The sequence below is a fragment of the Protopterus annectens genome, chromosome 6.part0 (genome assembly GCF_019279795.1).
Source record: "Protopterus annectens isolate FY-2018-M chromosome 6.part0, PAN1.0, whole genome shotgun sequence".
NCBI lineage: Eukaryota > Metazoa > Chordata > Ceratodontiformes > Protopteridae > Protopterus > Protopterus annectens.
The window spans coordinates 1,097,457,664-1,097,469,820 of NC_056737.1; the positions used below are offsets into that span (position 1 = coordinate 1,097,457,664).

Sequence of the window (12,157 nt, forward strand, 5' to 3'; positions counted from 1 at the left end):
TTGACCAAGGGCTCTAGGTACAGTTCCTGACCCCCTTACTCCATAGTAAAGCAGTAACTATTTTGTCCAAACTGTTTGACAATGACTTTTTAAATGATAATGCTGTAAACAATTGTTTGCTAGAATTTTTTAAGCTAACAAATGAAGCTTATACGAAAAATTTTTGTGAGCATAGATGCAAGGCAGATGAAAGACTGTGTGAATATGTTGCTTATTTTCATAGGTGGGTGAGTGGATGTCAGATCACCACTTTTGAAGGGCTGGCAGACCTTTTGGTGAGGGAGCAAGCCCTTACCACTTTGCCTGAGGACATGAGGATCTGGTTAGCTGATAGACAATTCTCTACTGCAGATGAGTGGGGGAAAAATGGAGACCTATACCTAGCAATCAGGGCATCCCTGCACAGGAAAAGGACCCCCAGTGCTGCTCATGGGTCTAAGGGAACCCATGGTGGGCAGCCCAGACTGCCCCAACAGAATCTGCCAGTAGCAGGGGAAGCCACTAGTCCAGATACATGTCGAGAACTTAGGGTTAAATGTTTTGAATGCAATCAGTGGGGCCATGTAGCTTATAGATGTCCATGGAGGCAAGGTGGGGAACAAAAGGTGGGAGAGCCAGTAAGTGGGAATGACAAATGCCAATAGTAGGTTGTCTTGAGACAACAGGGATGCCAAACTACCATCCTGCAGATGTCCTGATAGGAAGGGTTTTGATGAGGCAGTACCATGTGTTAATGCAGTTACACAAAGTCAGGCTTGGAGACAAGCATGTGAGTCTGGTAGGCTGGGGGAGACCCAGACAGACCACATACTTGCAACCAGGACTGATGAGGTGGTTACCTCAGGGAGTGAGCTACCCTATTGCAATGAGACTGAAGGTGAGCCACAGCTGCTTGTGGGTACTAATGTTCCCTTGGACAGAATGACTGCAAGGGCAGAGGTGAGTAGTAGTACCCAAGCTGACAGTGAGGCACCACTGTCACAGAATGCCAGACTTCCTGTGGAAGGGGAGATGGGAAGGGTTACAAAGAGAGAGTTGAGACAGGCTCAACTCTCAGACCCCACATTACAAGGCCTGAGACAGGTAACTAGTGAGGCAGCTGATTCTCAAGGGAAGGGAGAATCTGTATACTGGGACAAAGGGTTACTGTATAGAGAATGGACCCCTGAGGGAGGGCTAGAGGGTGAGAGAATACAGCAGTTGGTAGTGCCTAGAGCCTACCATCTGACACTTCTAGCCATAGCCCATGATAATCCCTTTGCAGGTCATATGGGCATAAAACATACACAGAGACGTATTATGAAGAACTTTTATTGACCTGGGATTTCTAGAGATGTAACTGGGTACTGCAGGTCCTGTGAGCAGTGCCAAAAGGTAGGCAAGGCAGGAGACAAAGTGAAAGCTCCTTTGATACCTTTGCCTATGATTGAGGAGCCATTTCAGAGGGTAGCTGTGGATATTTTGGGGCCTCTGAGTACCCCAAGTTCCACAGGGAAAAAGTATATCCTAGTGGTAGTAGAATATACTACAAGATACCCTGAGACAGTGACTCTGTCTTCCATTGAAGCAGAAAAGTTGGCAAATGCTTTGTTAGAGATTTTCAGCAGGGTTAGTTTCCCAAAATAAATACTGACTGACAGAGGTGCCAATTTCATTTCAGACCTGCTGGCTTATCTGTGGAAGTACTGTGGGGTGAAGCACCTAAAGACCACCCCTACCATCCCCAGACTAATGGTTTTGTTGAGAGGTTAAACTCTACACTCAAGTCCATGCTGTGGGCATTTGCAGACCAGTTTAAGAGGGAGTGGGACAAATATCTGCCCCATCTGTTGTTTGCTTACAGAGAGGTTCCCCAGGAATCTACAGGCTCTTCGCCCTTTGTGTTGTTGTATGGGCATAGAGTGAGGGGGCCTCTAGACTTAATTCATGATGAGTGGGAAGGTGAGTGTGACTCCCACAAAGAATCTGTTGTGGCATATGTTCTGAACCTCAGTACAAGGCTCAGGGAACTCATGGGCTTGGCCCAGGAAAACCTGTCAGAAGCCCAACAGCAGAAAAAGGTGTGGTATGACAGGAATGATCAAGCTAGAGAGTATGCTGTGGGGCAGCAGGTAATGGTTCTTATTCCTGTCAGACACAACAAGCTGCAGGCAGCCTGGGAGGGACCCTACAAGGTGGTAAGGAAGGTCAGTGATGTTAACTACATGGTGGAACTGCCAGGCAGGAGGCAGGAGCACAAATTGTACCATGTTAAAATGATGAAACCTTGCATTGATAGGGAGGCCCTTGTACTGAGTATTTGCAGTGGATTGCAAGAGGAGTCTGAGGCAGATCTGGTGACTGATCTCCTCAGTCAGGCTCGGACTGACACCTCAGTGGAAGGGGTAGCAATGTCCCAGCAGTTATCTCCTACCCAGGTTCAAGAAATCCGAGCAGTGTTACAGGAGTTTGGGGACATTTTCACTGGGAAACCAGGGTGCACCCACCTGGTGCAGCAACAAGTGGATACAGAACCCCAAAGGCCTATTAGGCAGGCCCCTTACAGAGTGCCTGAGAGAGTCAAACAGACTCTGAGGGAGGAGATACTGGAAATGTTGGAACTAGGGGTAATTCAGGAGTCCAGCAGTCCCTGGGCCTTCCCAGTGGTGCTGTTACCAAAGAAGGATGGCAGCACCAGGTTCTGTGTGGACTACAGGAAATTAAATAGTCACACAGAGTCAGATGCTTACCCCATGCCTAGGACAGAAGAAGCCCTAGAGCAGCTGGGAAGGGCTAAGTATCTTACCACCATTGATCTTGCCAAGGGTTACTGGCAGGTGCCCTTGACTCCCAGTGCTAGAGAGAGGTCAGCCTTTGTGACTCCTTTTGTTTTGTATGAGTTCACAAAGATGCCCTTTGGGATGAAAAATGCCCCAGTGAATTTCCAGAGGCTGGTAGATCATATCCTAGCAGGAGCAGGAGATTTTGCCCTTGCTTACCTAGATGATATTGCCATCTACATCCAATCCTGGCAAGACCAACTTCAGCATGTCAGGGAGGTGCTGGTCAGACTACAGAGGGCAGGGTTGACCATTAAGCCCAGCAAATGGCAGGCAGTATGGCAGAGGTCTCCTACCTGGAACATAGAGTGGGGAGTGGTAAGCTCAGGCCAGAACCAGTCAAAGTGGAAGCCATTCAGGCATGGCCTGCACCTGTTACCAAAAAGCAGGTGAGGGTATTTTTAGGGACAGCAGGGTACCACAGAAAGTTTGTCCCCAATTATAGTACCATAGCTGCTCTCCTCACAGACCTGACAAGGAAAAACAGGCCAGATAAGGTAGTGTGGACCACAGCATGTGAGCAGGCATTCCAGAAGCTTAAAGAAGCTTTGGGAGGAAACCCTGTTAGCCAGTCCAGATTACAGCAAAAAATTTGTTGTGCAGGTGGATGATTCAAACCATTGAGTGGGGGCTGTACTTAGCTCGATTTCTTCAGAGGGAGAAGAGCACCTAGTGGTTTATCTCAGTCGTAGGCTCTGATCCAGGGGAGGAATGCTATGCAGCTGTAGAAAAGTAATATCTAGCTATGGTGTGGGCAATGCAAAAACTTCAGCCTTATCTGTATGGAAGGAAATTCACTGTTGTTACAGATCACAATCACCTAACATGGTTACATTGAGCCAGCCAGCAAAATGCCAAGTTGCTAAGATGGAGCCTGGGGTTGCAAGCATATGATATGTCACTGCAGCACCGCAGTGGGATTAGCAATGCCAACACAGATGGGCTCTCAAGACAGGGAATGGGGTAAGGTATTCCCGGATAGACTCAACCCTCTCAAGCAACGTTTCTCAAGGGTCACTTGAAAAACTAGCTTGAGTTGTGGGGGGCTAGTGAACCTGTGGCACCCTTCCCCAGGAATATCTGTGTGTTTGTATATAAATCAAATCTCAAAGTGTGTGTCTGTCAGCTACTTAGGCAGGGACACAAAGCACTGGTTGGACAGAGAGGGTACTGGAGGTTTTGGCTTGACTACTCGGCTGAGATCTGAACCCCATAGCTGTGCCAGTGGGGAGTCTTATTGGGGATCTGGAGAGAAAGTGAGACACCATCCCCAGACTGACTGTGATCCCTGTGTGCTCTAAAGGGAAATTGTACTTTACTGCATGTGTACTTATTATCCTCCCAATGTGGATGCCCCTCACTGGTGCTAGTGGTGAGGATTGAGGCTCCTTGATTACTGGGCCAGTGCACGGGCGTCACAGAGTGTAACATGATATACCCCCCCCATTTTGTGTATGGACAATATCTTGTCCTTGTCTCCATCTACTACTGACTCCTAATTGAGTCTGTTAGGGTCTGAGGAGGGTATATATGGATGTGGATAGGGCTGTGGTGTGTCCCACTGTACTATGCATCTGTGTGGCCATGGCATTATCCCCAGTTTCTGCCATTTCCATGTAGGGTTGAAAATCCCATGTATGTCCAGCAGTACTCTGACCATCTCTATTTGACTGTCTGTGACAATAGACTTAGCCTAAACAATGTCACAGTACATCTGGTCTGGACAGCCAGTGCTTTTTCTGATTCTAGCAGTAGTTGTGGCATGTGCCTGCACCTGACATCCTCTTGCATAGGTGTTACAGTAGACATTGCTACCTCTGAGAGCGTGCCATCCTCCAGAAGGTATTCTTGTGCTTAAGGAGAAACTGGTGTTGAAATGCATGGGTTGTCTCCCTGTCCAGCCTGAAATGTAATGCCTCCATCTACTGGACTTCATGATCCATGTATCGCTGCCCACAGTGCTGTGTAACTGCCGTGTGTGTGATCCTGCCATTACACTCGGCAGCTGCATGCCACTCTAAACAGGCTGTCTCATAAATATAATGATGTCATCAGCAGCAGCAGCCATTGCTCTGCTGACATCGTCCAGCCGTACAGGTAAAGTACAGCTGCTCACTTCTACTGATGACCCTGTGATGAATGATTTCATTATATTATTTCTGAGACAGTGGAGCACACTAATGATGGCTGTCTAATGAGGTCTGGGAGACATTTACAATGCACACTGAGTTTACTTTCATGACTGGCAGAAAAAGAGGATTCACCTCTTGATGCTAAATGCCATGTTCCATGTAAACAGTTAACCTCTGCAGTCATGTTTATTATGTGAGCATGTCAGGATGGATGCACTAACCTTCCTGAATGGATGTGTGTGGATGCTGCAATTAGCAGTGTCCATTCCACCTCTGAATACGTCTGTGCCATCCTCATGAGTCTCATGGTCATCTCCATCTATGGAGAGGAGGTATTCCTCACTGGGTGTTCTGGGAATAAGTGTAGGAAGTGAGGAATTTCCATGTAGTGTATAAACACATACTGTGCTGTGCTGATTAATAAATGTAAGCATATTACACAGATATGAATACACATATATGACAGATAAACAACCACACCCCCTTTGGTCTACTTTCTGCAGCTGAACAGGAGATTAATTATAACTGTGCCAGGCACACAGAATGTTAAAGAGGCTCACCGAGGTTGCTTGCGAATATGCAAACTGTATAAGTGCATCTGAAATAAAATTGAATGATTAAGCAAAGCATTCTGTTGAGTATGAGCTGAAAGTAGTCATTTCATTTTAAAGTACACCTTCATAAGTAACTAAACAATAATGAAATTTAATTGCATAAATGATGTCCTACCTTTATACAACACCAGCACAACCCAATGTTTTTAAATGTAAAATGCAATAACATTTCATATCTTAAACCTACTTATTTGATGTTTATTAATACCACAATGCAGACTCTATTCTCATCATAAAATGTACTTACGTATCAGATGCTAAGAAATCACTGTTAATAAAGTATATGTTGATGTAGTGATTAGTAGTCTGACTAAATTATGAGTGAACTTGTTGTTTTCAGTTTTGTTTCTCTCTATCCTCCCTCTCTCACTTTCTTATTTTAATTTTCCATTACTTTGTATTTCTTTTTGTTCCTTTCTATCCAATTTATGCTCATTTTTCCACAGGTCTAGAAGTACCATGAGCAACCCAACCACATTCCTGTCAGGTCAGGAAACTCTCACCCTCGGCCCACCCAGGGACATCCTGAAATGCTTTGGGTAGTGGCACCAGTGGTGTTGGCACCCTGATGTGGCACAGCCTAGTAAGCTATGAAGACTGTGAGTTTCGGGACTTGGTAGAGGATGTTTTGGGTAGGGTAGCAGAGAGGCAATGTCAGCCCATGCAAGATCTTCTACAGCAGATGAAAAACTCACTGTCCTGGTCAGCTCTGACCACTGCAGGCCTTCACCCCCTCCCCAATATCAGAGTCTTCCTTTGCATGTCCATCAGGCAGTGGAAACATTTGAGGTCTTGTGGACTGGGCAGTGACTGGCAACAGCTCCTCTTCAGCTCCCTCCTTCCTTAATCCTCTCCCCTATTTCTTTCCCAAAATTTCATCTTATAAAAAAAACTATTTGAAAAATAGAGGGCTCTATCCCTTGCAAAAAAATATAGTACCCCTTTTCTCCCACCTCCACAAGCACAACCCTCTTGATGTCTTCTCTCTGCATATCCCTTATGTTCTGTTGTCCCCTTTTCCACCTGTCCTATCTTCCCCTTTCATTGAAACAATCAGGGTGCCCACATAAGGACATCCCTATAGGCCATATATAACCCCCCTTTATAGTTTTAAAAATCCATTTTAAATGGCAGCAGTGAACACTGAGTGCCTTAACTGCCCACCGTTAATTCAAGTGGGCATGTGCATAGGTATGCACCGGTAATTTAAGTGGGCATGTGCACAGGTATGTTTATCCAAAACTGCTGAAAAATTCTGAAATCAGCCAAAACTTTCCATTGTAAGATATTAATTCTCAAATAATTAAACCATTACTTTATCCATTTTAAGCAGTATAAGAAAGTAAGTGTTTACTCACATAAGCATTCAGACTTCCGTAGTCATTGCAAATAACTTGCTCTCAGTGTATTTGCATATTGGCATACCAACAGCATTCACAGATGACTGCTGCACAGATACGAACCTCAGGAGTATGAATACCACCCCATATTATTCTACAGCTGAGCCAGCAAATAACGAAAACAAATAGAGACATGATTAATAGTTTGGCCAGCCACTACAAAGCCTCACAATGCCCCCCCCCCCCCACTATGCAACACATGTCGGGGTGAGACTACCACACCATGAAACTCTCCTGGGTAAAATAAAGACTAGTAAGCAATATTTTGAGGACTCTAAAATAGAAAAGGGAGTGTAGACAATTGCAGTATCATATGTTCTGGACTCTGAAACTCCGTGGGGTGCACATAGCAGAAGAAAAAGTTTCTTTGAAGTCATAGTCATTCTTTAACTGAATTTGATGTGTGGTTTGTAAAGTACATTTACTGTAAGCCATGTCTTTGGTTCTTGCTATAGTAATGTTGCCTCACTTCACATGTTGTGATCTGGTCCTGTTAATTCTGTATTGATATTTTTCAGATATGACGTTTCCTATGTGAGTTATTGTAACATGGTTATAACTTTCTGTTTTATTTTTCAGCTGCTGCCCTGGCTTTCACACATTCTCCTGGTTGCATGTTTATTACTGACCTTAAAAGTGAAAAGAATGACATCAGCCCTGCTATACACCTCTCAGAAACACCATGTGTGTTCTCCGTTTCAAAGAATCCATTACATTATAGCATAACATCTGCCGAATCTGTGCAACGAATCAGACGATTAGAAAGACTTATTACTGCTGATTCAGGTAATTGAAGTATCTGCAATGAGCCCATAAGTCCTTAAAGCAGCTTCATAGTGTGATGAATATGAAAGATAGCAAGTGAAGATAGATTATCACTTGTCAGTAACTAAAATAGCAAACATGATAATCAAGTCTACGTTGTTTTCTTTAATATACCTTCAAATAGCCCAATAGCCAGAATTAATTCAGTATATAAACATTTGAAAACATTATCAGTTAAGTAATCCACTGTTATACTAGTCAATAATATATATTTTGCTCATTAGTTTTAAGTTTCAAACATATCACTTTGTAGTTAATTAGCAAATACAGAATACAGAACTTGCCTCTTTATGAGTGGATCTGTATGTTTCGTAAATGTTTTATAACTATTTCCTTACCAATTCTTGCCAAGCTTTATCACTCCCAATACACTTACCTTAATAAAAATAAAGGGCCAGATTACATTCTACAGTTCAGAGCCCAATTTAATGCCTCAGCTACTTTGCAGAACAGAGAAACACATCTATTCAAAAAGCCATCCTAAAATCAACTGATGTTTTTAGAATCTTTTCTTTCAGGTGTTCAGATTCACACAGAGCAAAAGAGACACTTATAGACCAGTGTGTAGCAGTCACATGATTCGGTTTGTGGATTTTTTTCCCATACTTGACCAATGGTTGTCTTGTACTAGCCATCTTGTACACATGCTCTTAACCAGTCACAAACCACCAATGCATTTCTATGGGGAACATGGACTTTAGATTCAATGCAAAGCTTTCCTAATTTTGTTACAGAAAATGGGTGTTTGACTGTCAAATCTCATCTTAGAAAAATCTTGCTCATGAGCAAATTTTCCAGGTCATTCAAATTTATTTTTTAACATAATTTGAGAGTCTGAGCATGTTAAGGAAGCGACAGACTGGAGAAGCGGCACATGCATATTACTAAACTTCACTACAAAAGGTGACAGGTAAGCTAGATGCCTACCTGTTGCCATGGCTAGAAGGGACAGGAAGCATATCCATAAGAATTCAGGAGCAGCTAACAGGGAAGAGAGTTGGATTTTACAGTCAGTCTCGGGACAAATTACTTGAATTGGAGATACAGGCTTAGTATAGGATGACTTTGTTAAACTGGAGAGGCTTTCAGACAAACAGCAGACACAGAGAATTATTCTTCAAGGCATAGGTAAGGTTAGAATGCACCATACATCATCCATCAACATATGACTGAACAATCAATGCACTGATAAGAGATTTGACTTCACTGGGGACTAGATGGTCAGCATCTGTCTGGGAGGAGAACCAGGATCCATCGTGACAGTGACAGAGCAAGAAAGAGGTGCAACAGTTTCATTAGCAAGGATTTAAACTAGCCAAAGGGAAGACACATAAATGTAGCTGGAAACTTCTTTTGTGGGAGGTTGGCATAATGGTTAAGGTGTTTACCTTGCAAACACAAGGTGCAGGGTTTGATTCTCACATGGGGTAGTAGGCTAGGCTTAAAATGACCCACAAGGGCAGTTAGCCTAGTAATAATCTATGAACCTATGAACCTATTTATCTTCAGATCATTAGAGTAGCTAGTGATGTAAACTCTAATCATGAGAACCAATACAAGGGAATTTGTAGTAAATGGAAGAAAAGTCATACACTATATGAATTATGGTGAGGTAAAAAGGGCAAAAGGAAAGTAATGGAAAGTAATGATCAAGGTAAAAAAGCTACCGGTTTTAATTTCTCCAAGTCTTTTGTGTTTGTGATACACCTGCAATGTGCCAAGAATTGCCTCCTTCTGTAATTAATATGGAGTTACATGTATTAATGGCATATTTAAGCACAACTGTAAATTCATTTTTATTAGATCTGTTGTTTCTGCTACTGTTGGAACTGTCTGCTCTTGTTTCTGCCTGCAAGTCCTGAGGGTCTATATTACATGATCGAAACCTTAGGTTATCGAATACCTAAAGGTCGATCACTAAATATCGAACTCTGAAAATCACGAATGGCCATTTCCACACAGGGAAACAATGCCGTTGGCCACACTAAAAAAAAAAGTTGTAAACAGAAATCAAGTGGCCTCCCCCTCAACTAAATATACCAACTCCGAGATCGCTCTACATTGTAAAAAGGGCAAAATCCAAGTAACGGCCAAATGACTTGTTTCCCTGTGTGGAAATGTCTGTTCACTATTTTCAGAGTTCGATGTTTAGTGATCGACCTTTACTTATTCGATAACCCAAGGTTTCAGTCACATAATATAGATCCAAGGGAGTAGCAATTTCAATGATCAATGCTACTTTTGACTTTTTTTCATGGACTACTATATCTGGTTTTCTCGCATTTATTTTTTGAACTGTTGGTAATCGGAGATCCCATGTGATATACATTTCATCATTCTCTATAATGCTTTGTGGATCTTGTTTCCAGTGCTTCCCAGATACTTTTATATTGTAGTATTTGCACAATCCCCCGTGTAACAGTTTTTCTACATTATTGCCCCTTTCAGTATACAGGCCATTTGCCATGAGTGTATCACACCCAACAATAAAATGTGCAACTGTTTCTAGTTCTTTTTTACAGCAATTGCATTTGTGTTTCTCCCACTTTTTCAATGGATTTTATAATCCAGCATGTATGTAGTCCACTATCCTCTGCTGTTATTATCAATCTTTCATGTTTTAGTTTCAGTTCACCTCTTCTTAACTATTCCTGCATTAAATCCTGATTGACATGAGGTTGTTCTAGGAGATCTCTCTCTGTATTTGCCACTCTGTTTGGATTTTCCACATCTCTTTCCTCCTTCTATTACATTTGTTATAGATTCATAGATTCATAGGTGTTTACTAGGCTAACGACCACAAGGGCCTTTTTAAGCCTAGCCATGCATCCCAAATCTCTGAGAAGTTCTGATACCCTTGATAAGTGTAAGCAAGGATTTGGGAGATGAAACATTTACAAGCAGGGGCCTGGGAGATGAACCATTTACAAGCAGGGGCCTGGGAGATGAACCATTTACAAGCAGGGGCCTGGGAGATGAACCATTTACAAGCAGGGCCTGGGAGATGAACCATTTACAAGCAGGGCCTGGGAGATGAACCATTTACAAGCAGGGGCCTGGGAGATGAACCATTTACAAGCAGGGGCCTGGGAGATGAACCATTTACAAGCAGGGGCCTGGGAGATGAACCATTTACAAGCAGGGGCCTGGGAGATGAACCATTTACAAGCAGGGGCCTGGGAGATGAACCATTTACAAGCAGGGGCCTGGGAGATGAACCATTTACAAGCAGGGGCCTGGGAGATGAACCATTTACAAGCAGGGCCTGGGAGATGAACCACTCACAAGCAGGGGCCTGGGAGATGAACCATTTACAAGCAGGGGCCTGGGAGATGAATCACTCACAAGCAGGGGCCTGGGAGATGAACCATTTACAGGTTGCTTGTGTCCATTAGAGACATAGATGCCAAACCAGGGATGAATTTCTGGTTTCCCATCCAGTTGTCGAAGTTGCACTTGAATTGGATTAGGGAGGAACTCTGCTTCACATGGATGGGGAGCTTGTTCCATAGATGAGGTAGTCTCTGGGATACATACCTGTCTCTCCAGCAGGTTCTATTTATATCACAGGCAAGGTTTAAGTCTTTAGAACAGGTAAATCTGATGCTGTTTGTTTTGCGAATGTGCAGGAGAAAGCCTGCAGGAGACAGAATATAGGGATAGGGCCTTGAAGTGGTCTGCATAGGACATTTTACTTGCTCCATATATTGTTTTAGTGAGGAACCCCTGTGGACATTACAATTATTGGGTATGCCTGGTTAGGTAAATACCAAAGGGGACATTGTACTCAATGACAGGTCTAATGAATGCCGAATATAGTGGAACAATGATGTCCTTGGACTTAGATGCCATATCTTTGTTTATAAGTTGCGCAATATAGAATGATTTCTTCACTACTGTAGACATGTGATGGTCAAAGGCTAAATTACTATCTGTGTGTGTCCGTAAGTCCCTGACTACTGGGTCAACTCTAAGGGGTATGTTGTCAGTATGATAGTTACCAGGGGTGGGATGACTTCCCAAAGGATACTATTATGCATTTCTTCACATTTAGTTTTAGAATATGACTCTGACACCAGTTGTTTGTCTGTGTCAGCTCCTGCTGGAGAACATTTGCTTCAGTGTGGGATTCAATGACAGCTCCTAATTTGCAATTATCTGCAAATTTAGTCAGCCAGAGACCACTGACATTGGCCTTGACTTCAGAGAAGTAAATGCCAAAAAGAAGCAGTCCAAGGACTGATCTCTGAGGGACTCCACTTGTGATTAGCCTCCTTGTAGAGGTGAACTCCCCAGTTCTAACTTCCTGGGTCCTGTCTGTGAGCCAGATTGCTATCCACCAGGTGACATACGAGTTTGTACCTAAC

The 12,157-nt window shown here is 43.2% G+C and overlaps 1 protein-coding gene across 1 annotated transcript in view; it reads left to right on the plus strand.

Moving 5' to 3' along the window:
* Positions 1-12,157, plus strand: part of LOC122803946 (D-glutamate cyclase, mitochondrial-like) — a 316,311-nt gene that overhangs the window by 246,042 nt on the left and 58,112 nt on the right. The window contains exon 7 of the mRNA XM_044073624.1: positions 7,545-7,751. Within this exon, the coding sequence (XP_043929559.1) occupies positions 7,545-7,751 (207 nt within the window). The remainder of the gene's footprint in view (positions 1-7,544; positions 7,752-12,157) is intronic.